We start from the raw sequence: 27828 nt of genomic DNA on the forward strand, positions 1-27828 counted from the left end.
GAAAAAATGCGTCGTAACATACTTAAAGAGCTGTCACATTCTTACGTAAGGAGGTCAAAAAAGTTTCAAGCAGGGGTCATGAAAGTGCATTAAATATATCTCGATTTCTTATTGTAATGGGACCAAGTAAACGATAAAATATTTTTTATATCAGTAAGTAAGTGTGTATATATATGCGTTTAATTCCATATTTTGCGTACCTATACATCTATAGAATAATATTATAAATACGAAGTATAATGGGCATTTTAAAGGGGGTAATGATTTTGCATCTATAACCGACTTAAAAGCGAGTGAAGCTGCGAGCAGCAGTTAGTGTTAATAACAACGCTGCAGTCTGTGTACGGTTAAACGGGCTTGAAGAATTTACATATTTACTAGCATTTGTGCGAATAGAATCTTCTAAATCTATAAGAGTTATATTCTTTTTTCGACAAGTCACGAGACTTTGACGGGTCAATACAACACATTTGATCGATTCACACATAGGCGTCACTAAGCGTAACGATCGGACAGACCTAGGGGGTAGCCAAAGATTCGATTTTTTATACTGATATGAAATCGACTGCAAGGATAGTCAAGTGGTTCTCGTCTCTACGCCAAACCATGTCGCTGGTTCGATCCCCGCGTAGGACAAGCCTTTGTATGATCCATAGATGCTTGTCCTAAGAGACACCCGTCCTTGCGCTTGTGACTTGAAGGTTTGAGAAACACAGTGACACAAGAGTTAAATTCCAAATGGTTATAAAAAATGTAGATATAATTGTAGGCCTCTAAGTAGCTCTACATCCGTATGAGTCGTAGGCACATTTCTGACACATCTCAGTTAAGGAAAGACGTAAGCGAAATGATTCATAATAAACTGCTACTCAGAAATTCCTGGAAATTGGATACATTAAACAAACATGCTTATTTTTTTTATTTCTCATTATTTATTAAACTTACATTGTACCTAATGCTTAATCATAACCGTCGTTGGAATAAATATAAAATAATATCTATGTACCTAAGTTGTGCCGTTCTAGCTTCCTTAAATAACCTAAATTAATGTTTGTACATGTAGAAAGTATATGGAAATCTAGTCAATTCAATGTCACAAATACAATTATATAATGTGACAAACGATAACACAACTCATTGTCTCTTACTCTTGGTACTTGCTACAGTACTTGTAATAAGTAGACTTTGGTGCACCTGACGGCTGACCTAACGGTTATCCAAAGGCAGTGGGAATACAAGACTGAATGACAGTGAAAAGTTATCAGACAAACTTTACACGTTCCCTACAATCTAAATGATTAAACGTAGCTTTAAAACATTTATTACAAACATTACACGTTACAGGTCTGTTCTATTCGTTACAATATATAGGTGGTTTCATTTACGACTAGATTTAAATCTATATATTGTTTATTTAGTATCACTTTTATTTTTTATGTACACGACAGTCTCTCTAGGCTGTAATATGATGAAATATACAAGAAAACACATGTAACTCAGCAAGGTGCTGACAACAATCACCTTCACTAAGAAGTATTTCCACCAATCGAACATGTAATTGTCCGTAGAGGCCCACACTCCAGTAAACACAATGGTCTCTATAGTACAAACTATAATCCAAAACACATGCCACACACGCACGTGCCGGAAACGTATCTTGAACTCCATCAAACAGAATAAGTATATGAATGCCAGGAACATATAGAACCCCCTCTTGACCGTACTCGCTTGCGGCACTATGAGGAACAACAACATTGCTTGGTAATGAGAAAACAGAATTATTATCGCAATAACAGGGAAACTGTTTATGAAGCAGGCAATCGATAGCAGCCGGGACACAAAAAATGAGTACCACCCTAAAAAGTTGACTAACGCCGCTGTTCCATCCTGAGGTTCTAAACCTCGCATGAAAGACCTGGGCACCCGCCTTGGAATGTCTGGTTCATCAAGAACAACTTCGTCACAGTACTTTCTTCTCGGTGGAGCTGATAGCCAATTAGGAATGGACTCTGCATTTTCTACCATCTTCTCCGCCCACACAGCAAACGACCCGGGTCGCGGTGCTAACATCACTGGTGGAGGTATAATCTCTACTCTTTCCACTGTGACCTCCAAAGGCCGCCTGAGAGGTGCCACTTTGTCGATTATTGTAATTGGTGTAATATATTCATCGTCACTGCTCATCTCTGTTGGCAGTCGACTTCTGTAGGAGGAATTAGGAACCTGGTAATCGGAGCTCGTGTCAGAATCCGTCATCACTTCGTTATCAAAAAAAGCGGACGTCATTTCAACTGTGTTCCTTGGAGTGAACTGGATCAAATCACTATTTGTATTAGGACCAGTAGGATACTGAGTATCGTTAGAAGTACTCGATCGGATCGATTGTTTCTTCGTCAATGTTTCGTATATAGGTTCTTCTCTGTTTCCTGCATCGTTTTTCGTTTTAATATCATCATCGTTTTCATCTTTATTGACTAGAGGTTCGTATTTAGAACGCCACGGATATTTTCTTCCGCTTAATTTTTCCCTTTCAAACCTTCTGTATACTGTAGCTGTGCTCGCCATCCGGAGTGCGGATAGGATGATGCTAATAGCTTGTACTGAAACTGAAAATAAAATATATTTTCAATAGCTTAATGGATTTATGATCTAACAAAATTAGTTGTATAAGAAGGGGATAATCTTACGTTTGTCGAAGGTTAGATCAGAGTATCGCGTGATTAAATCGATGATGTTAAGGATTGAGTGCGGGGCAGCGTGTAGGAATGCCTGCAGAAACAAGTACAGTTCCATGGGTGATGGTTTACGGGCTCTGTTGATAGCATCCTGTGTTCTTTCTTCATCTTCAACTCTTGACGCGCATACAGCTTCCACCCACCAGAATATAAGGTAACAGTACCTGTAAACATCAAGAGTATCTACTTATAAAAGGGCATTTTCAAAATGTATGCAATGTTGGGTGTTAACGACCAAGCAAGTAAATGTCCGGACGAAACTAATTCAACACAGGATCATTGACATTAGTTCCGGGCTCCGGTACTCACTTAACACAGCCGCTGTAGCACTTGTATTAAAAAGTGTCAATCATTCAATTTTGTTACTTCCCTTTCGTGTTATTTTTATTGTCTGTACTTGGTTTTAAACTTCAATAAAACGTTTTTTCGGGATTTTGTACTCTCTTAAGATATTGATCAAATTACGAGTTAAACTAATTATCAGATAAAACAAGGGAAAAAAGGTTACAAAAATAATTGAACATTTTAACATGGAACGTAGTTTAGGAGACAGGAATTATCATTATTTAAACAATTTCTGAAGGCTTGCCTTTCCTTTTTACGGCAAGTCCAATAAACACGTACCTGCCAACCGCAGCCACAGGAAAGAAAACCGCGTTAACGAATTGCATCACAAGCCATCGAATCTCCTTCTTCTGCAGTGTCACAGTGAATGCTGACAGGTCTGTCTGCAGTGCCGGTGGAGGTGACGCCAAAGTAAACACCAAAGATATCAACGACGGTAATGTTATGAGGATGGCGCAAAATGATCCGACACTGCGAACATCAGAAAAAAACATTCAAAATTGTAGTTGAATGCCTAAATATGCCACCGACTTAGGTACATATTTAACCTTGGTTGTAGTTAATTATATTATCAAGCTACCTAAGCGTATGCTATAAACTTTGTGAGTAAGTATAAATTGTTTTTGAAGAAATCCTTACCCTTCATTTCCGTTGATAAAATGTTCAGAAAGTAGCGTTAAATCGTAACATATAAGAGTCATGTAAACTAAGAGACCGCCGCAGGAGGGCAGCACTCGGTGTATTAAGAGTGCCTGCCATGCCGGCAGCTTCCAGCCAAGCAATTCTCCAGACACCTCTTCATCCAACTCACAAGTCACCATTTTACTAAACACAACTATGTCCTCTTGCCTTTTGTTTCACATTTCGCATCTTATCATGTGGCACTTTCGCAGCTTGAAATTGTTCCCGCACTCCAAATTGAGCTCATTATAGCATTACCTTCACAAAACTAATTCGTTGTAAACAATCGTACTTGCACCGAAATGAGTAAGTCCCATTGCCCACACCCGTTGATAATAGCTAGATACTGATAAGATAGCAAGGTGAATCAAACGATAACTTGGCATAGTTTTGAATAAGCATGTTTAGCTTTGTGTACCTGTAGATACTTATTTATTATTGTTTTTATTTCAGTTACTGGTTCAAGGCGACAAAAGATATAGCTTTTCAGTAGGATGTCTCTTGCATGTCCAGGCCTTTCCCACAAAGAAGAACCAATCTATGCGAATAAGTATACTAGACAAAACAAATTTGCTGATTTATTGAGGAGCTATTCCAGTTTCAGATCAGGAACTATCTTCTTCGTCTTCTCTATTCCTTTCTTATCTTATAATTGTTGATCAATGGCAAATGTTGTGACGCAGACAGAATTGTCAGTGTCTTGTATCGGTCATAGGAAAAACTTTTTAACAAATTTGTGCATAACTACCGCTACTACCTCTCTCTACTCAACAGATTTCGGCACACGTGGATTTTCAGTCGACCAGACCACATTCGCTAATTAACTCAACAGACTTGTGTGGGTAACCCTACAAGGGGCCTGGGTCAGTAAGAGATAGAGATTTACCAAAAAAAAGTTCTGACTAGTAACTTATTTTTGTAAGTAAACCTGAGTAAACAATATAGAACACTATCAAGGAATGCTACAAATCAACAAAGTATTTTTGTAGCATGCTGTATAATGTCAATACAATTTGACATTGACAAATGACAGTATATTACAGGAAAGTTTTAGGTTATATTTATAAAACAAAGTGTTATAATACTTCTAGATACTACTATTATAGTTAAATATTTGATACCTAATATTGCTTGGCATTGAAATACAACATGTTAAGGAAAATTTTCTTCAGAGCATTAAGTCATCGCCCTAGTAGTTCATTACTGTGTGCTAATAATGTTAATGTCAATAGACAAATACACTGCGGAGTTTGTTTAAGGAATCCTAGGTATACATCCAAGACAAACAGTACTTCACCAGCGTTAGCCACCAAGTATCAAGTAATTACAGATGTAAACCCACAGATTATTGAGAATACTGCAGAAGAAACCCCTGCTGAAGACAAATATCCTTTACTTAGTGATGAATTTGATGGTATCAACTTAGAAAGTAAGTAACGCGAAGCAGTACTTAGTAACTTGTAACTTTTTTATGTTCTTAGACTGTCTAATATATGGCAGAAGTTTAGAAACAATGCTTTGTAACATTAACTTACTTGTATATTTTAGGAGGCCAAAATGGAGTATTTGAAATAGAAGATCTTGTAGAATTACTTCAAAGAGAGAATTCCAAGGATATATTTGTAGCCACAGTACCAGAGAGTATAAGATATGTTGATTACATCTGTGTGGTTAGTGGTCGGAACAAGAGACACATATTAGCACTTGCAGAATTTGTCCGAAGAGTGTACAAGAAGAAGTGTTACAAATCTGATTCAATACCTAGAATAGAAGGAAAGGAATCAGATGAATGGATGGCTTTGGACTTAGGTATGACCAACTACAATAATTATTAAAAAAAGAGCCTTTCTTTACTTTCTTTCTAATCATTGTTTTCATTCATTTCAGGTAATATAGCATTACACATATTCTCAGACAAAGCCAGAAAAGTATATGATTTAGAAACACTATGGTCTGTGGGTCCAGAATATGATGACCAGATGAATAAAAAGAGTGATGTTGTCGACATGTTTGAGAACTACAGTGACTACTTGAAAGACCTTAAACCACTGTCATAAAGTTAATAAATAAGTGTATAGCATGCATATTTGTTTTAATAAATCTATCTACTAATATTATATTGAATTAAAAACCCTTTAAAAGTCTCATATAAAATGTTTATTTCTGCTTAATTACATTAAAGATACATATATGGATTGTATAATTCAATCACAATTCACAATCTAAATAATTATGAAACATTGAATTCAATTATTTCATATCAATTAAATAAAAACAAATGTCCATAATATTTAAATTGTAATACGAAAAATTTATTATCCATTATAATTGCTGTAATATGTCTGTCTATCAAGATCAATACTAATATAATTTGATATACAAAATAACAATTTGGCATAATTTATAACTAGCTCAGAATTTTAAATGCAGTAGTATGACAATGTAAAATTATACAAAAAGAACAGCAGTTGACTAATACATTCATACCACAATCACAAGATCCTTATTTCAGTCATAATGCAGTTGCACAAACTAGTAGATCTAAGTTTACACTAAGTAGCATAGATTTGAAAGCAACCTAACATTAGTGCTTTATGAGTTACAACTATATATAAAGTTAAAATATAATGGAAGCCAATCAAGAATACATAATGTAACATAAGATTCTTGTGTAAAATCCAGCAATGATAATAATTTACAAATAAATGTTTGGACCACCAACAAGTCTTTTCTTTTAGTGACTACACAATTAGTTAATTTATGAGCATACAAAACAATAATGCACTGCTAATATAAAGCTTTGTGCATACAAATTAAATACATTATTCATATTGTTCAATGTAATTTTTATGACTTACATTAGTTACACATTAAAATGGTATAAAATACCACACACTATTGATTTTCTAACTGTAGCTAGATTATGTACCTTCAAACGCATGCAGTGGTTTTATTTGATACTTTGCAGGTTTCTAAAATACCAAATAAAACTCCTACACACTTTTATGGATACATAACTAGTCCTTGATTATTAAGGCAATAGGTGGCAGTTGATGTCAAGTTTTAAAACTTATTATTGTAACATATAGTACCAATAGTAAAATTAACATTCAATCGGGTGCAAACATTCTAAATACAATACATTCTTATAAAATACACAAATATTATCCATAAATTTGTGATTCATTTTGGATCTTAATTTTGGCTCATGACTAATCAGTTATGACAATATGGCTACACTACGCCTCACACCAGCACCTGAATTGACATTGTCTAAGCTTGACCATTTCTTGATGCCATTTTTGACAACCTCAGCTGCAATCTTATCTTCCATGACTCTAGACATAGCTTCTAGTTTTTGTGCTCTCTCTTTACTTAAAGGTTCACTGGGGAAGGCCAAGTCATTAGCTTCAGCAAGGGTACGAAGATCAAAATAGTATTTAGCATACACACTAGATGGTACATTGATATTAAATTGCAGCATTTCTAAGAATTGCCTCTCCAGCTCATTCATATCTTCCACAGTGATGTCTTTTAGGATCTGACAGTAATCTACATTCCAAACAGCCTGATCATCCCACACTTTACTGGCCAGCAAAATAGCTCCCAAGACTATCCTCTTCCAGTTTGATGGGGCTATATCCAGTTCAGCACATATTAGGAGGCGCTCTAAGTACACCAATGTAATGATAGCACATTCTGCTGTGAGCTGAGCAGCATTGAATAAGGTTCTTACAAATTTATAAATTTGTTTGTGCTCAGGGTTATACTTATCATAATCATCACTGACACCTTCTTTACTAAGGGGATGCAGTTTTTCATCAAATATGTCTAACCTGCGCTCTGATGTTCTATTCTTAATGTGATAGTAAATAGCAAGTGCTACACATTTGACTGTATTCTTCAGATTAGGCTGTGAAACCGTACTATCATCTAAATAAATAGTAGAACAGGAACTGCTTTTTTTGAGCTTATTATCTGCGATTTGGTGTTGACTACGCTTCCTAGTCATCCCATTTTCAATGGAGGCTTTAGAGCGCTCCATAAAGATAGTTCCTGCAATGGGATCCTGGGAAGGATCAATGTCACCATCATCTGGCTCTCTCTCACTGATGTGCTGGATATTATTGGAACTTACTTCGCCTTCCGGAAGATAGTCTTCTAGTTTGACGATGTCCTTTCTGATCGGCGATGGACTCCGGTAACAACAGCAACTGTTTTGGTTACCCATTTCTGTATAGTATATAACTGTATTAGAGGTTAATTGTTATCATTCTACAAGCACTGTTTCACATCTAAACATACGTAAATAGTGTGCCGATACATAGGAATGACATAAAAGATCCATAGTATCTGAAACAAAAGGTGCTACATGAATATTCTATTAATGAATGCTGACATTTACATTGAATAAAAATAGGACGCCAAGGACATTAAGTAAGCATCAAGTATACCTTAGCATCTTCGGTGCTTAAAATTAACACACATTTCACCAGAACATAAAGTAACTCCGAGAAGATTTCATATTACTTTTGACAGTAATGTAGACTTACAGTAGAAGTAGTTATGTACCTACAGTGCGACCGCACTGCCACAGAGTAAAATTAATCTGGAAACTGCTCTTGAAGGAGAACTATATTGAAATCAGCATAGCATCACAAACAGATAAGACAGCTACAACTTATTTTAAACTACATGTTATCGTTTTTAACGATAACTATGAGAAATTCATGGGAATGCCTTCTTCAAATTGCTAGACTATTTCATAGAATCTGTTTAATTAAAGTATCTTGTACTTGAATAATGTAAAAAAAACTAGTCAAGTACATATTAGCCTCGAACACGTGATTAGTTTGTGTCTTAGATGCATTACATGCTTGTAAATACATATCAAAATGTTAGAAGAGAAAGTGGCATCAACGTTTTCTACCTTTCAGCATATAAAAAAATCACAAACAAAAAGTAAACTAAAATAAAAATTGGGCACCCATCAAATTTATGACCGTACGAAACTTACTTAACATCGATATTTATTTGGAAAAACTGTAGATAAAGTGGTGGAGAAATCATTTGTGAAAATTTCAACTGTCTGGCTATCACTTTCCTAGCTACTAATCTGGCTCAACCACTAAAATAGTGTTTTAATTTTGTCTTTTGTTTACGAAAACTTTGAAAAGAATACAATTAATTTACAAAATGTCATGTTATGTGTTGAATATTCAGTTAAGAATTATATATATAAAAATATATTTTTTATTTTATATTAAAAAAATAACTTGAAGAATGCCAGTCAGTTTCAAATACTAAGATTAGAATTTATTTATTAAATTGATATGGCAACATAATCAATGGCGGGCGGGCGGCCATTATTATTAGCTTCTTGTGTAAAGCACGCTAGGAAGTGAGGAGTATACTATTTTGTTGGCTATTTACTGAATATTGAGTCTATATTATAGTTTCATCGTTTAAGTCAGTATAATAATTGTATGCAAAGAGTGTAAAACGTGATATTGCCGCGTATATCAGGCCAGAATGCGTCGCAAAAGTGAACGCACTGCCAGTAAAAAAGCGAAGGCTTCACCTGAAAAGAAGGTTGAAAAGGTGAAGCGTACTCGCACAAGACGTAGTAGGAAGCAGTCTACATCAAGTGAAAATGATTCTGCTGACGAAAAGAGTCCCGTTCGTGAAGTGGAAAGTGCTGGGGATGTTGAAAAGAAACCACCACAAACACCCGTAAAGGAAGCCAGTCCGGAAGATGCTCCGGATCAGGTATGGCAAGTTAAAACTACTGAAGGGTCTGGTGACGTTGGTGAAATTCAGAAATTAAAAATATGCTTGACACGACCGCCATCGACGCCCGAGAGAGTAGATAGATCCCCACGTAGTCGAAGAAAGCATTCGCGCGCTACTAGTTCCAGCGATACACCTAGTGTAGAAGGTGTAGATGAAAAGAGAAAGACTAAGCAGCGTTCAAAACGATCTAGGGATTCTAAAGACGGAGGTGATAAGAACCAAGATAGTCAAGAAGAGCAAGAATCCGAAGCGCACCAAGACCAAGACAAATCTAGTGACGAAGTAACTCAAAGTGAAACTGTTGAGCAAACAGAGACCCCAATGTCCACAACAAACGAGGAAGTGAAGGCAAATGAAAGTGAAAATGTAATACAGTCAAGTGATGATCCAATGCAGAGGGATGTACCATCAGAAAGTACAGAAACTGAAGAGAAAACTGAGTCACATGACACGGAAAAACCTTCTGATGCTGATACAACTGTTGTTTCACCTAAAAATGAAACAAGAGTTGCATCACCAACAGTAGAAACTAGTGTAGAATCAAACATAGTTGACAAAGAGGTACAACCTTCTGAAGTAACTCAGAAAAGTCCTGAGCAATCTAGTAGTACTGAAAAGGAAACAGTTGAAACAGCAACAATTGAACAGGAAGATAGCCAATTACATGAGAAATCTGAAATATTAGAATTACATGCAGATGACAGTAAAATTGAATCAGATACTGAAACTGGTCCTGCTAAGGAAGAACCAGAGAAGGAGCAAGAGGAGCCACCAAAAGCTGAAAAGCCAACTGAAGAAAAAAAGGTAAGTGAAGAAAATATCAGTAAGGAGACTGAAAACATTGATTCTGAAAGCAATAAAGCAACTAATAAAACTGATGTTGTAGAGAGTTCTGACAGCATTAAGGAAACAAATGAACTGAAACAGTCCAGTGAATCTGAAAGTAAGCCTGAAACTGAAACAAAAAAGGTTGTCCCTGAAGAAGAGTCAAATGAAACTAAACAAATTGAATCTGTTACTAAGCAACCTGCTAAGGAGGGTGAACCATCTAATTCTGTACAATCCACAGATGAAGTACAACCAAAGAATTCTGTAGAAGTTACAAAAGAGGTGCAATTATCAAATTCTGTAGGAGCAGCAAAAGAGGTACAACAAGTAGCTCCTACCAATACATCTAAAGATGAACCTATTGCTAATGGTCAGGCTGCCCCAATAGTGGTAAGTAGGAAGAGGAGGTGGGGATCTAGGACATCTAAACTTACAACACAAAAGTCAATCACAATATCTACTGATGTTTTGAAAGACATAATACCTGACGTGAAACCAGTCGAGTTTGATGAAGTCATTGAAGAGAAAAAACACAGGAGACCAGAGAACCAGGAAAGAATGGAAAGGCCTGTACTTCCAAAGATTGTTATTGACAACACAGATAATGTGGAAATAAAGAAGGAACATGAAGAAAAAAGCCAAGAAACTCCAAAACCTAGAGATTTAGCTTCAAATAGAAAAATATCTATTATTAAGGAAAATGAAAGTATTATTGCAAGACCACCAAGTCCACCTAGAAATAAACAATCATGTATACTGTATATAACAAATTTGGTGAGACCATTCACATTGCCACAACTAAAGAATTTATTACAAAGAACAGGAAGAATTGTGGAAAATGGATTTTGGATAGATAGAATCAAATCAAAATGTTTTGTTCACTATGAAACTGAAGAGTAAGTATATATTTTATTTCATAATAATTGTACTATTTCATTTACATTTATCACTTGTTGTTATTTTAAGTCAAGGGACTATTACATGGTATTGTCTTTCTGCATTAGAGATATCCAATAATAGTCCACCGTGGAAGTCAATGACATTGACAAAGATTAAATGAAACCTCTTTCTACTCTACTTTATTTACTTATTCCATTCTCTTATTATTACAGTCAAGCTGTGGAAACTAGACATGCATTGCATGGTGTTACCTGGCCAGTCTCAAATCCAAAAACACTACAAGTTGATTTCTCAACTACAGAAGCTTTTGAGAAAGCTAAGACCAATGAGGAGACTGAAGGCCCACCAGTGTCTACAATTCCTGGCACAGTTGAAGACTGGCTTCGGGAGCAAGACATGAAACGAGAGAGGGGAGAATTGGTAAGAATTTATTTTACAGAATGCTTGATTTTACAATTATTACAATTTTATCTTTTTTATTCTAAAAAACTGGCTAGTCATGATCTTGTTGTGTCTGTGTAAGATAAACAAATATTATTTCCATTTGGTATCACATATTGTAATTCACTAAAAGAAATATTCAATAGTATTTAACAACACAAATCATTCATATTTTCTGCAGGAGAAGCCGTGGGAGCGGAAGGCGGCGACTCGGGAATGGGATTTGGGCAAGAACGACAAGGACAAGGAAAAGGATAAGCTTCTGATGAGGCGGGATGAGCGACCCATAGATAAGAGAAGACATCGCTCACCAGAGAAAAGCCCCGAGCCAGGTAAAAACTTTTAAAGTACTAACCAAGCTCTGCAATTTCTTAATACACAGGATTCAGCATAGCAATATTCTTGTACTTTTAACGTATTTCATTACAGCAAATCTTTTTAATGATTGATAATTCATTTGTTATTTCTTCCTACTAATTTATGAAGCTATATAAATGTTGATTTGACACTTAAACAAGGTACGTATTTATATCTGGCTGGCTGGATTTGGCATACATCAATCTTATTTTAAGAATATTAATGAACACTTATGAACTTACTATTTATAGTTGCTATGATTTTAATAAATGCAAGTGTTTTAGGGACTAATTTCCAAGTAAATACAATGTTAGCTGGCCGTTTTATGCATACAGCTCACTATATTTATAAAACAGTTAGTGTAATCTGTAAGGGTGAATCAGGTCAATTTTGTATATGGTCAACTTTATTTCAACTCTGAATGTTTATTGATTACAGCAAGAAAATTCAAGAAGAAAGAAGAAGAACCTCCTGCTAAGCTGTTAGATGATTTGTTTAGAAAGACAAAGACAACACCATGCATATACTGGTTGCCGCTCTCAGCTGAAACGGTAAATTAAAGTAAAAACAGAAAATACATACTCTTTCTACCATTTGTTTACTGTTTTTAAAGCTTTTTGACTATAAGTTTTTCTTCGTCCAAGTTTTAACTAAGATTTACTACAGCTATGAGTCAAAGTTTATTTGAAATGCTTAAAGCCTTATTTCGTAATATTTTTTTTGAACAGATAGCAATAAAGGAGGAACAACGACGCCAGCACATGGCCGAGCACGAGCGGCGGCTGCAGGAGCTGCGCCGAACGCACCGCCGCCACTAGCATGGTCCGTCTCACAAACATCCATCCATCATTACATTAACTCACTCACGTTGCATACACACACACACACACACACATAAACTCATACACACATCCACATACTTACACATTCACACATACACATCAAAAACTCATACTCATATTAACTATTTTTGTCGTTTATTCGACATTCCTTTTCAGGTAGCACTGTCCTCAGTGGCAATTATTTTATTTTAAACTTATTTGAGGAATAATTTTGTTATTTGTTAGTCACATTGCAATTTAGGTTAATGGACGACATTTCAAGATAATATTGGCAGGATTACTAAGGACATGGACATTATGAATTGATTTTATACAAAATGTTATAGAAAGGCACGCTTGGAGGAAAGCCTATGATTTAATTCGTCGTCGGCGTAATGCAGTCACTCGATCAAACGAGCGGGGAACGTCCGCAGTGGGGAACAGATGCTCTACGATTGACTTCGATTCCACTTGACTCTGCGTTGATGTGTCGGCGTTTCGTCCAGAACGTGCGCATCGCTCGCTTGGCCATACAGTAACGAAATTATCTGTATGTTGACAACGGCTCTGCGAACATCGGAGCCACGATAACAAACGTTCGGAGTACAAAATCATATAAAATTGTGTTCTGGGAATATTGAAGATGCAGAAGACTCAACTATCATTTGATGATTTTTATCACACATTAATTCTTCAGAAAGTATGTGAATAATGGAATGGATCAGCAGAGACATATTTGATGGTACATATTTTGATGGAAATGAACTTATTTGATTGGGGAAATTAGCCAGCATCGTCGTCTGGATAGATAGACAAGTAGCGCAAAATAATTTTGCAAGTTAGTCAGGTATCGTCGTAATGTTTATATGTTTTGTCTGAAGTATATTCGGTTCATTTGATGTTGAATAAATACTTTCCTATCTAAATTTTGTTGTTTTACTTTAATTGTTTGATAACTACCGTCACACCTTTTGATTTAGATTTGCATAACCACGGAAATGTTATCTCGTTGTGCTGTTAACATCTGCATATCTACAGTACTACAGTAAATAATCCTATAACAATAGCGGCATCGGTCCTGAAGAATGCCAAAAACCTGATAGATATGCCTAAGGTTTACTATAGTATAAGGCTGGTTAATTAGTATGCATTTAAATTGCATGGCCGGCAACAGAAATCTGTTAACCCAACCCGATTTTAAAGTCAGTATATTTTAGCCACATGTTTGAAATATAAAATAGGTGTTTAGTATGTAGGTAGCTATTATTCCTATAGTACTGCTGGCGCTGGTGAGAGAGTAGAGTCTATAATGGTCTGGCCCTTTTTAAGATAAACTTCAACTGGTAGGCCGATTATACCCATGTGTATAATCCATACCATCCATGTAATATAGAAATACTTTTGACGCACGTGGCCACTGTCGAAATGTTCCTCCATTGTATATCTACAGTTCTGAATTTAGTAGTATGTTTGTCAGTAAGACAATTTGACGTGACTTCAGGACGATCTAAAATGGGTTGGGTACGTACACGTATGAGGCTTCTAAACTATCCAGTAATCATTAAATTACGAGACGAATAACAACACCATATCTATATCTGTAGGTACCTACTTATGAATTTATAATAATCGACCTATTAAAACACATATCTTGAATATTTAATAAATTACCGTTATCAGTCGATATCTCTTTATCAAAGGGATAAAGAGATATCAGTTGTATTAACTTATGATAGTTTTAAGTCAGTTGAGTTGGCGTATTCTAAGCGCCAACCACTAATTTAAGTTATAAGGGGGAAATAAAGATGGTAAGTGTCTTTATTCCATTTGAATCCTCAGTTCATCTCAGCTATAGCTATCTTTTAGATTGTGGCTGATAAATTTAGTAGGTATCATTGCGACTGATAACATCTTCACATAGAACATCTATAGCGATTTATAAATTACTTAAGTTCCTGTTGTGAAGTCTAACCTCTATCTTATTATACAAGGCGTTGGTATGGTGTGCGTTTGCTGCGCTGCTGGTTGCTGCATCAGCCCAGCAACCCTTCACTCTCGAAGAGTTTGTGTCGGGTCAATTCGCACAGAGAGGGTTCACAGGCAGATGGATCTCAGGTGATTATCGTTACTGGACAAACAGCCTCTCGTGTTCTTACAATCTGATACTTAGAGCAATAGAATTTTGCAAATGATACTCCTATTAAGGTACTGATTATGCTAATGGTTTTGTAAACATAGGGTTATTTTTCTTAAAACACTCCAATTTAATGAAGATCGGCTACCTATTTGTTGATACAATCTAATTCCATATTGTCTGCAAGGCGCGGTTGAGATGCTTTCGCGTCTTTTCCCGTTTATTGTGTAGTCAACAGTCAACTTATCTCACAAAAATTTATAAAGAAGAAACGATTGGGTATTTAGTTTTGTTATTTTCTCATTTTTTTCTCAACTTTCTTAACTTTCTCTCCCATATTTTACTTCTTGTCAGAAAATTTGTATATTCTCGAATCTATCAAATATGTCGAAGTAAAGGAGAACCTCACTCCATGATGTGCCAACTGGCCATTGGAGACCGGTAGGCACCTAAAGAAACAGCGGTAGAAAGCAAATAGTAAAAGCAATTTAATTTTCCAGACAATGAGTTCACCTTCACTGTTGCTGGCCAGCCGGGCATCAACATGTTCAATACTGCGGAACTTCAAACTAGCGTTCTTGTACCGGGAGAACTTATGGTAAGGACATGAAGTAAGCGCATCCACCTGAGGGTTACCCTATCTAAAATGAGATTATGGAGCAAAATACGGTTATCTTAACTGTATTTTTTTAAACATGGGTATCGAAAATTTGTTTTTCCTCCCATGCGTCGCCCTTTGGACGCTTCCCGGATTTACATCCATATACTGGATGAACATTTATTATGAAGTCTTTTGGTAGGCCTAAAGATCAACCAGCGCCTTTCAATAGCTAGTAAACATGATGTAAGTGGAGTGTTGCTATTCTGTCTTCATTTCACTATAGCGTTAGTGACGCTATGTAAAAAGCTTGATATACCTACGAATAGAAGTTAATCTAGCTTTAAGGTTCAGTTCAAGAGATCTCCTCAAAAAACATGCCCCGAATGATTTTTTTCAGTCTTCCAATACGGGACTGGAAATAAACCTGATTATGATTTGTTTTTTTTCAGCAACGTCTTAACACCAATAACCCTGTTCTTTCAGCGGACAGACTGTTCATTTTAGCTTCTAGCGAAGTACAACAGGTATGTTATCAACTACATGCGTCCTCATAATAATAAATTAGATTAGCTACTTATCTTTATGCAATGAATGTAAAACTATAACGATAATGATATCAGCTAGATATTAAACTAATCTCCTCGACGTACCTAATTTTCGTTACATACATAAATAATGGTAATTTTGATGCTTAATGATTTTTTATAGGTTTACAGATACTCGACGACTGCTAAATACGCTCTCTACGATATTAATCAAGAGTGAGTATATTCTTCTTCCTTTTTCTCTACTTAATATTTTATTTAAACCAAAGTTAATTGTACTAACTAAACGTTATTTTCCCAAGTTTCACTCACTTTCTTGTTTGCATGTTAGTTAAATGTCGTTCCGGTTGGATTTTTGTAACTCAATTTTGAGGCTCTTCCCGTTAAGCTAGCAGACTAAAATTTTCAGGGTAGTTTCAAACCCAATGATAATGCTATTTACAACTATAAAACGGCTGGACAGATTTTGATAAAATTTGAATGGAGTACTATTTAAAACTTTTTTTTGCAGCTCAGTCAGAGATATACAAAATGGCGAACGCCTCCAGCTCTGTATCTTCGGGGCCGGTCACTCCTTGGCTTATGTGTACAACAACAATGTGTTCTTCCTGCCTCAGGGCGCCACTAATGCCATCGCAATTACCACAAATGGCATACCCGGAGTTCTTTACAATGGACACACCGACTGGGTGTACGAAGGTATGAGAAATGGAAACAAAGTTCCTAAAAAACATGAAAAATAAATTTATCGAAAGAAAATGAATGCAAATGTTTACTTCCATATAAAATTTATGGTTGATTAATAGAATATAGAATAGAAAAGAGGTTTCTGTCGTTCTTAACATTGAGACCTGTTCGCTAAGCGACAAAGTTCTTAAATAAAAAAAAACAAAAAAGCAACATTGAGACGAAAAGAAATATTACTAACTAATTTACCTTTAAAGCGTGCCCAGTAATATACAAATTCACCTTACACACACACACAAAACAAAATCATCCATTCGCATCATCGATCTGGCAAAAGAAAATAAAATCGTTCTGCCACCATCAGCTAAAAAAATTAACTAATTTAATTACAGAGGATGTCATGTACACCGGCCAAGCGACTTGGTTCTCCACCGGCGGCTCTTACTTGGCCTTCGCGACCTTCGACGATACTGAGGTGGAGAGTTACTACTACTACTATTACGAGGACAAAACTGACCGCGATGACCTTTACCCCGAGCTCTTGGACCTCAAGTACCCGAAGGTAAATATGGCCCATTTTGTTTCAAAAACGTATTTCAGGAATTTAATCCTTGTGTCGCGGGGTGTTTCACAAATTTATGATAGTACGTCATAAATACTTATCCTCCATTGTCGTAATAGAAGCAAACTGAATTAGGTATACATTGTAAATGACTATATGAGGCATCGGCTTAATCATCATCGGCTCAATCTTATTAATCTAGTCCTATAATTTATAATCGAATAATAGTTTATTCTTTTTAATTTTGCTATTTTTTGGTCATCCTCTCTCATTTGATAGAAATCAATTTTTGACTTAGCAGAATCAGTACTGAGGAACATTTTTAAATAACTTTTAATAACCCTGCATTTCAGGTTGGTCGCAAAAACCCCACCGCGATCCTACGAGTGGTTAACCTAGCGGCGGTGGTAGCCAACCCCACCAATATTAACTACATAACTGTGGCGCCGCCTGCAGAAGTGACGGCAGACCACATCTTGGGAGGAGTGACGTGGATCACGGACACCGAGCTCGCTGTTCACTGGCTCAACAGAAGACAAAACTATTCTGTTCTCAAAATTTATAACATTCTCACCGGTGCAACTGAAGTAAGTCATTTGAAAACTGCAGATATTCAGAACGAAGACTTGGCAAGGATAACACAGCATATTAATGCGACTTTTTGCTTCGGATCTTTTTTGTAATAGCTGTAAGTGTACAGGAAGGTTAAGGATATTTTTCTCATCAAGAAATTTTAATGTGTTGTAGGAAGAGGTCCGTTCGCAGCCTAACGGTTGGATCCCCATCGCTTTGCCCCGCTTCAGCAAAAATGGTGATTTCTTCGTGGGTACTCGCTGGTCCTTGAGCCAGGCCGATGGTCAGATTTGGCAGCACCTGTACGTCAGCATGAGAGTCAACGGACAGATCGTGTCCAGTTCTGTGACTCCTGGAGCTTTCACTGTTAACAACTATATCGGTATGGATGAAGAGACTTTGTCGTAGTGAGTATTACCCGTTAAACCTAATTTTGTAGTTTCAATTATCACAAATTCTACCGTCGTCCATCGTTAGTTCAAGCATTAATGTAATAGTCAATTTAAAATGTTTTTACGTCCAATGCTCACAAAGTCCTCTAAAGTTAAGAATTAGCGCCATATACTGTTAACTTGGTTCGATCTAACTTATAGCCCATTTTAACTTGACCAACCATCTATTCGTCCAGCTACTACACGCGCACAGTCCCGGACATGCCGTGGGAGTCGCAGGTGCACGTGACGGGCGCGCGCACGGGCTGCCTCAGCTGCAACATCGTGTTGCCGGACGGCGGCCGCTGCGCCTGGGCCACCGCCACGCTCAGCACTAGCGGGTCCTACATGACCATCACCTGCTCCTCACCTGAGGAACCTTCAGCTACCTATATTATCAACCCGAGGGTAGGATTACGATTTCATTATGCCGTAGTGATGCTATCCAAGTCTACTTTGATATTGCCTATAAAAAACATTTTACAAGGAGTTTTCCGTGCATATATGGAACAGTAGCGCAAATTCTTTTGAAGTTTCTTTATCTGCTAACTTTCAATTTGTAGAATTATTGAGTCTTCAAAATCTTAGTCAGCTTCAGACAAATTCAGTTGAATTGCCTTTTTGTTTTACCGGTAACGAATTAGGAATTTAACCAATGGTGGTTTCACAAACATTCAAGTCAGATACACAACACATCCAGACTCAAAACATGAACTGTGGATCACACAAATGCTTGTCTTATGCTGGGATCGAACTGGCGATACGTTGCGCAAAGTGGTTTTGGCGTGATGACCTATAATCACACGGCTTTCCATCCAGTCGTTGACAGACATTCACAAACGCTTCCTTTGTATCACAGACCGGCCAAAACCTCTACACATGGGAGAGTAACAACATCGTACGTCAACGCTTGGCCAATAAGGATCGTTGGGGCAGTATCATCACCACAGTGCCGCTGCAGAACGGTTTCCCAGCGCCAGTGAGGCTGCTGCTGCCGCCAGGACTGGACGTCAACGACACCACCACCAAGTACCCCGTCGTGTTCTACGTGTACTCCGGACCTAATACCAACACTGTTTACAATACTTTTACAGTTGGTTAGTTACAGTTTTTGGAGTCAAATTTTATGATTTCAAACGATACAATAGTTTTTTTAGGGCTCGAAAGGCAATATAGGCATTTATAAAAACAATCAACTTGATCCTGAATTTATTTGTGCTTTAATAATTTAAAAACTTAGACAGGACTCGAATCTGCGATTCTTGTTTCAACGCACCAGTCCTACGCATTGATCTTTAATAAAAAAAGACATATTTTTTTCGAACAGTAGAAAAAAAACCATTTTCATATATTGTAAAGTGGTATTGACTTGCAGGTAGAATCTGGAGTAAAAATAATAATAATTTTCGCAGTCAAAAAGCACCGAATTGTACCGACTGGCAAGCGGTTGGTACAATTCTCTACATCACGCAGTTGTTTAAGACATAATTATTTGAAAGTTGTACGAAGAAACAGTTCACTCCAATCAAACTTATTCGGACTTCTTAGTCTCAACCCTAACATTTACAGGCTACCACTCTTACCTGACCACGAACCGCAAGATCATCTACATGCTGGCTGACGGCCGCGGCTCCGGCCTCAAGGGGCAAGACATCCTCTTCTCCCTGAACAATGCTCTCGGCACCGTCGAAATTGAAGACCATTTCGTTATACTCAAGTAGGCACCTTTTTGTTACTTCTTATTTTTACATACATAGATAATTGCTGTTTTCAATATTTTGTGTATCAATAGATGTAACGTAGACTGGCCTGTTAGGCTAGTGGTAAGGGGCTCTGCTATACCCGGTTTCCACCCTGGACAAATTTTCGAGTAAAAAGCACAATCATTTGTCTACTAGCGATGGGATTCACAGAATTTTTGTCAATTTATGTATGAAAGTTAATTCAAAATTCTATCTTTAGTAGCCAAATCTATAGATAAATAGAATGTAGAAATCAGCAGTTATTTTTACGTCACTGTCTACTAGAGGGGTAGGAGGGTATTCCCTCTACTATTTATGTTCTGTGGTTTTACCAAAGTACAATGACATGAGAACATATTTAATAGTTTTGAACCATCATTTGTAGAATAAACCAAAACATCACTATTATACTCTTAGGATCGCCTTCACAGTAGCACTTCTGTAATACGTTTGTCGAAATCGATAAAATACATTTTTATTGCAAATATACATCTTCTCAACTTATAATGTTAAAGATCGAATTGTGTCAAACTGTTATCTGTTACATAATAGTATTGCTAAAAAGAAAACGGAATTACTTTAAATAAATATACATTTCGTCTTCAATTGACCAAAAGATAATAAAAATTTAACATGATTAAAAAATTTAATAGTTTCTTCCGTTGCTTCCGTATACGCGTGCCGAAATTATAATATAAATTGATTAACTCTCGACTTTTATTGAAATTGAAATTCAAATCTATATAATATCTACTGAATTTATTTTATAAAATTATATTCAATGCCATACTAGTTCTTATAGTGTGATATTTGCAGTTAGTGAAAAGAGACGATGTATAACATGTCCTGATAAATAGCTTCGTCTCCCGCTGTCATAAATGTACCAAAAAAAGGCCATCTAGGCAAAAGCATCCGTGTTTCAATGATTCTTAGGTTAATTAACGTTTGATAGTCAAATACCTTAAATGTAATAATAAAGATAAAGAAAAAAACCTATCCCCAAAAATAAGCACAACACAAAAAAAACTTGTGCTTCTGTTAACTTGTACCTACCTAAGTAGTCGTAATTCAAATACATTTCAACAAGCAAAAGAAACTCGGTAATTATCATAGTACATCGCAAGAGTTCATTAAACGGATGAAGAAAACACTTATAAATACAATGATTGCTACGAACAAGGTCGTCTTGCAATCCCTGTAGCAGACAAATTGCAATTTATTACGTACTAGCTGTTGCACGCCGGCCCGCCCGTTACAAATCGAAAACCACAGGAGCATAAAATCGGGATAAAAATCCTATGTGTCCCTCCTGGTTATAAACTATCTGTGTACCAAGTCTCGTCTAAATCCGTTCAGTGGTTTTTGAGTTAAAGAGGAACAAATTATTTATACATCCATACATACAAACTTTCGCGTTTATAATATAGTAAGATGTACTCCGCTACAATTTTGCTTCATTAAGCATATGTCACTTGGCATTTAAAGCCGATTTGTCTAAAGGTTGAAGTTAATTATGCTTTAAATATATGCCTTTATTGTTAAACTACTGTGCTCACAGGGTTTGCGATATAAAAATATATTTTTTAACGATAATTGTGATGAATGTTAAGTAAGGAGAAGCTCGTGGCTAAAATACAATTGCACATGTTGATGGATCACAGGTTAAGCTACAATTGATACGGTCAGTCAGTGGATGGATGCTCTATGACATAACGAGTTCCTCCGTATTCACGTTAAAATGTTTGTCAATTCAAGAGCTAGAAAGAGCTGTTATTGGACCAACCAGTAGCGGTATAAGAACCTCAAATCACAAATCCGGGATCTGCAAATACGGTCATGTCGCCGGTACATTTAGTTACATGATATATCTGTTAAAGACAGAATATTGGTAAATCTTAGCGTGTAGTCGGTAAATGTAAGGATGTCCTTACTCAACTTTATGGCGGTTTTACCATTAGAATTTAGTTCAATCTCCTAATCTTTGATGGTAAAATCCCAAAATACAAGACGATTCTGATCGTTTGGGACGTTTACCATTAAGAGTTGATACATCTTTTACAGTAACATATCTATTGCTTTCTTCCAGACAAATCATAGACCGTTACCAGTTTATAGACCGCGAGAGGATTGGAATCTGGGGCCATAGTTACGGTGGTTACGCGACGTTGCTGACCATGCTTCATGATAAGGAGCACCTGTTCCAGTGCGGCGTCTCGGGAGCCCCCGTCACGTCCTGGTTGTATTACAGTAAGTTTCATTAAACCTCTTCAGATCTTAGAAGCGTTTTTAGGAGGTTTTTCATTGTCCAGATTGACCAGATTGATCTCTTGCTTATGTTGTCTGGTGGACTAAACAGATGTATATTATTAGATTAAGGGCCGATTTTTCAATCGCCAGATAACTTTTATTCGACGAATACGTTTGACATTTTGACAGCTTTTGTATAGAAAATATGTCAAACAGACATTTTTATTCATCAAATAAAAGTTATCTGACGATTGAAAAATCGGGCCTTAGTCGAATATCCTATTGTTATTGTATATTGATAGTATTGTTATCACAGATAGAGCGCTTACCATTGCGCTCTTCAAGCTTGTTTATTTAACCTTGTTGTCATTGCTGAAGTGAGACAGCGCATATTTGTGCACGTAGCGGCGTCTCTTTTATACATCGGTAGCGGCTCTGCATTAAAAGCTCTAGTACAAGTACATATATTTAACTAAGCTACGGTAAAAACAAATACATACCAAATTCATTATTTAATAACTTATTAAGTAAGATTAATGAATTAATATCTTATTCGCATGACACTTTCTCTGTTTATAAAACTTATGTAAACTTCGAAAGTGGGCTTTGGTCGCAAAATATAATTTACATGCATAATATTTTCTCCGAATAACATATTGGTATGTCATAGAGTAATTAATAGTCATAAAATGTTATCAAGTGGTCGTAATCATAATCTTACGCAATTACAGCTTTTTTATATTCCGTATTCGTGACTGCATTTCGTTACTTCCGTTTTTCTGTTAACCTAAATACTTACTCATACTCTTAAATCAAACTGACTAAAACGTGTTAGATCGTTGCTTCTAAAGACGACTTCTAAATATTCCAAAAAATAAAACTAAAATCACCAAACCAATAACGTGGTTGTCATTGCTCGTTGTCTCTAACCAAGTCGAAACTTTGGCCCAAAAATGGAACTGCCACAATCCATACTTATATGTACATAGCTTTTACAGTTTGCGGCCCTGGTACATAGAGGGCAAAGAAAGGAACATTTTTCTAGTCAGTAAAAGACTTTAATTTCGGTCAGCCTAAACCTTTATTTATTTATTTATCTGATGATTTTCCACCAAGAAAAAAAATACGTACTTAATTTTTCGACATGAAATTTATAAAATTAAACAACATGTACCTACTGGTTTCCATCTATACATAAAAAAAATATTCTAAGGCCGCATTCACACTAGAGGTATAGCCAGTCGCCGACTGTATGTTATGATTGCACACGCGCTAAATTGTCAATCCAAATGTTATAATGATTGTCCAAATTTATAGACACAATGTACACGGAGCGCTACATGGGCCTGCCGACCGAGGAGGACAACTTGAAGGGCTACCAGGACGGTGACGTCACGCTGCTAGCCGAGGAGCTGCGCGGCCACGACTTCTTCATCATGCACGGCAATGCTGATGACAATGTGCACTACCAGAACGCTGCCAAGCTGATGAAGGTTCTGCAAGAAAAGGATATCCCGTTTGAACAGATGGTAAGTATTTGTTAAACAAATATTGTTGACTTTTCAACCCCCCACGCAAAAACAGGGGTGTTTGAAGTTTGACTGTCTGTCTTTTTGTTTGTGCTTTGTATTGCTTCCGAACGGATTTAAAGTTTCCAATTTCAATTTGGCTTGTTTTTTATTATAGTGTAATTTTGTGCAAGTGTTCTTAGTAAAAATCGGTCTAACCATTTAAAAGTTGTGTCGTAGTATAGTCGTTTACATGGAAATATTAACTTTTTTATTTTGTTGACAGTCATACCCCGATGAGGCGCACAGTCTGGTGGGAGTCAACCTCCACAGATACAACGCTATGGACCGTTACTGGACGCGTTGTTTGAAATTATAGGGAATTAATTCCTGAATAATTATTTATGAAAATAATAGAATTTTATATTTTCAATCCTGTATTTTTCTTAAACTTTCACATACCTAGAAAATAGCACGTCATTTCTCCGAGTTTCTGCTTGGTTTTCTGTCGACTTATTGCCAATATATGTACTTTTTTTATTTTTTATCAAGTTCCAAGGGTAAATTGATGTTACCGCCAATAGTGAATATTTATTTAAGTTAACTGGAAATAAATGTTAAGTTTTTGTTATAAGAAACTGCAATAAAAAATAACAAAGTCATAGAGCAAAGTCGTGCATCACCATTTTTCAACCCGAAGAATGTAGTTGTAGAGTTAAGAGTGAATTTGCTTCGAAATAAAATATGAAAGTGCTTTTGTATATGTGTGTGTGTATGTTTGTCACTTTTATCTGCCCAAACGGCTTGAACCATGTCGATGATATTTCCAAACGGAGTTAGAACACCTTGAATTAACTCATAGGCGGTATTTCATCCGACTGCGTTAAAGGAGGGTAATGTTTTTGCAGCTATAACCTATATACATGCGAGCAAAGCCGCGAGCAACAGCTAGTTTTATAATATTTTATGCCGGATCTATGCCATACGAATAGCATATGTAGTATGATCGATGGTAAATAGTTTTGGCTCCTACTCGGTATAATAATGGCATCTGCATAGCATAGATTAACATAATAAGGCGAATAGAGGCGGAAGTTGGCCACAAGGTCCTTGTTATTTTACACATTAAGTTTCGTAGAGGTTTATAAATCTGATAACTTGGTAAGCGTCGAAGATTCTGCTAAATTCTAGAGATAAGATATATGACGTTTCCAGACGTTGGTGGCGACGGAAATTGGTGTTTCACATTTCTTGTTAAAAAAATCACGTTACTCTACGACACATCAGGCTTACTCTCGTATTGGTTCTATTTTAATTCGGTTCTTGATTTGCTCCTGAAATGGTACTTTCGAACTTAACTAAAATCGAGTAGCTATCCAGTGTAATCAGGGCCGTTATCTGACAAGCGTGCTCAGTTCAAACTCCTGTCAGGCTATGAGAATAAGGTATCAGAGAGTGCACCTGGTTGTCTTGCGATACTAACCGCAGTGGCTGAAATAGGTATTTACATATCAGTCACTTTAAAAGTAACTTTAACGCAAAAAACCTTTACCGTTTACCCACCCTCTTTATCGTAGACTAGCTGTTGCCCGCGACTTCGTCCCCGTGGGTAGAAGATATAAGTTATGATTTATACCTGTCCTGTTTTTTTCACATTTTCCATTGTATCTTCGCTCCTATTAGACGAAGCGTGATGGTTTATAGCCTAAAGCCTTCCTCGATGAATGGTCTATTCAACACAAAAATATTTTTTCAATTTGGACCAGTAGTTCCTGAGATTAGCGCGTTCAAACAAACAAATAAACAAACAAACAAACTCTTCAGCTTTATATATTAGTATAGAAGTATAGATTAGTATAGATTAGTATAGAACTATAGATATAGAAGTATAGATTTGACTTACCGAGTAGCGTATCTTAACATTCTCCCTTCTGCCTCTTCTTACGCCGATGACTAGCAGACTGGCAGCAATGACTATTACCTAATCATTACAAGATCATATAAACTTTGATCTTTCAGAATTAAGAACAAGTAATAACTTAATCAAGCTTATTGTTTAGGTGAACAAATAATTGTGTCATGGGAACACCATCTTATTATCATCTAAAACATTAATTGACAAATTTTCCTTGATTCTATTAATTAATTTAGTATTAAAGCGGGTTTAACGGGTTATGTTATCTAAGTGAATCTAAATGACCTACTGAGTGATACTAGTTTCGCGATGTATTATTAAGTGCTATTTTTGTAACAGATAACCCGTTACTTTTGGCCCGTTATGTGTTAATAGTGATATATTATGTGAGTAAATATTAGGTACGAAACAACAGTTTAATCTTTTTTTTTTAAAGACTACTCCCGCACTAAGGAATTCAGCCCTTGTGTCGCGGGGGGTTTACAAACATACAACTCACATGCACAAAGACACCCAGACTCAGAACAAGCATTCATGGATCGCACAAATGCTTGTCCTACGCGGGGATCGAACCCGCGACACGACGCGCACAGTGGCTATCCGTGCAGTCATATTGTGTGTCGTATACTACTTGTCAAACTATTTATCGGGATAGCCTAACTAGTATCGGACAACCGGAGTTCTTAACCATCAGCCGATGCGGCCGTGGGCGTGGGGCATTTTTGAAGATGAAGGCTGCTTTAAATGTGTGGAAAAATTAGATTTACAATTTTTTTATGCATATTTTGTTGGTAACTTTTTATTTCTGTATGCTTGACATAAATTTAAGAATAAACCATTTGATGTGGTTAAATTCAGCTTCCATGGTTTGACCTAAACACACAAACAGTACAAGTTAAATAAAAGTTTGTAAAAAATAAAAAACAGTTCTAAAGCTGTCGCGTCGCTGTCCGTCTCAAAAGCTGGTTGTACTTAGGTATGTAGGCAGTAACTTTGTATCACTACTCAGAGATCCATGTGACCTCTATATTATTAATTATATTCTTCAAACTGTAAAAATTAATAGCTACCTACTATAAAGTCATATTTTTCCATCGCAACCAGATTTTCAAAAAAATAAAAATAAGCAGCAGACAAACTGCCTTCTTACAATATTAGTATGGATATAGAATAATAACATATTAAACTCAATCGGTTTTTTCGACATCTGACGATAGTATGCAGAAATGACCTTTTAGATCTTAAATGTCAGAATTTGTCGATTTAATTCGGGTTAATATGAAAGTTATGATGTAAAAACGATATTTTAGCAGATATTACTAAAAATATATTTTTTTTATGTCTAATATTTGTAACCGAACCTCAAATAGGCAGCTTGAAGGCAATTATAAATTTGATATCATTTTGGCTAAGCATATGAATAAGCGATTGATTTGACTACGGTAATGACTGTGTGTTGTATAAGGCAAAATATTTTATAAGTGATGATACATGCATCATAAAAAAAATTTGAAACCTCATAACAAAGAAAAACAAAAACGCAAGGAAAGGTTTGATATTTTCATCGTTAAGTTGAATACGAACTATCTGTAGCCAGTAGAAAGAGGTATCAACTACTTGTAAATAAATTAACGTACAAAAATAACTTACGTACTTCCATAGAGGTTACGCATTCGTCGGCAATGGCGTTGCACTTCTATGCTCTATTGCATCACTAAGCCCTCTCATCTCCTTTCACTTTACAATGTGTTAAGTACCGTTTTACATCACTTAGTAATCTTAAGTGATTACCGATGGTAGGAATATACATTTGAGATGCTAGCTAAGAGGTTTCGTACTATTAATTTTGTTAAGATAGCAAAGCCTTTCGACCAAAGGAAATTCTAATAGACACTCGTTTTTCCTATTACGTGTCCAATGGATGAAATGTAAAAACGAAATTCTACTAACGTTTTGATATCTATCTGTGTACGCGACTTTTT

At 36.3% G+C, this 27828-nt stretch overlaps 4 protein-coding genes across 4 annotated transcripts; 2 read left to right on the plus strand and 2 right to left on the minus strand.

The window, feature by feature from the left end:
• Positions 1-909: 909 nt before the first annotated feature.
• Positions 910-4215, minus strand: LOC113501096. Its single transcript, XM_026882110.1, has 4 exons — positions 3720-4215; positions 3360-3551; positions 2688-2899; positions 910-2606 (listed from the first exon to the last, which is right to left on the minus strand). Exons 1-4 carry the CDS (start codon positions 3899-3901, stop codon positions 1411-1413), a joined length of 1782 nt encoding a protein of 593 aa, XP_026737911.1. The 5' UTR covers positions 3902-4215; the 3' UTR covers positions 910-1410.
• Positions 4216-4780: 565 nt separating this feature from the next.
• Positions 4781-5845, plus strand: LOC113501098. The gene is made up of 3 exons (XM_026882113.1): positions 4781-5190; positions 5310-5570; positions 5649-5845. Exons 1-3 carry the CDS (start codon positions 4911-4913, stop codon positions 5816-5818), a joined length of 711 nt encoding a protein of 236 aa, XP_026737914.1. The 5' UTR covers positions 4781-4910; the 3' UTR covers positions 5819-5845.
• A 648-nt stretch (positions 5846-6493) lies between these two features.
• Positions 6494-8365, minus strand: LOC113501097 (cyclin-Y-like protein 1). Its single transcript, XM_026882111.1, has 2 exons — positions 8216-8365; positions 6494-8114 (listed from the first exon to the last, which is right to left on the minus strand). The coding sequence occupies exon 2, from the start codon at positions 7990-7992 to the stop codon at positions 6982-6984; it is 1011 nt and encodes a 336-aa protein (XP_026737912.1). The 5' UTR covers positions 7993-8114; positions 8216-8365; the 3' UTR covers positions 6494-6981.
• Positions 8366-9144: 779 nt separating this feature from the next.
• On the plus strand, positions 9145-24361 carry LOC113501552 (apoptotic chromatin condensation inducer in the nucleus-like). The gene is given in 19 exon segments (XM_026882749.1): positions 9145-11278; positions 11495-11702; positions 11905-12055; positions 12519-12631; positions 12809-12864; positions 14823-15016; positions 15536-15633; positions 16086-16160; positions 16345-16397; positions 16693-16880; positions 17261-17430; positions 17784-18017; positions 18178-18410; positions 18632-18842; positions 19294-19531; positions 20004-20151; positions 22263-22423; positions 23741-23952; positions 24218-24361. Coding segments are annotated over 19 exon segments (4821 nt in total). The 5' UTR covers positions 9145-9293; the 3' UTR covers positions 24311-24361.
• Positions 24362-27828: the final 3467 nt, after the last annotated feature.

Source organism: Trichoplusia ni, chromosome 15, assembly GCF_003590095.1.
Source record: "Trichoplusia ni isolate ovarian cell line Hi5 chromosome 15, tn1, whole genome shotgun sequence".
Lineage (NCBI taxonomy): Eukaryota > Metazoa > Arthropoda > Insecta > Lepidoptera > Noctuidae > Trichoplusia > Trichoplusia ni.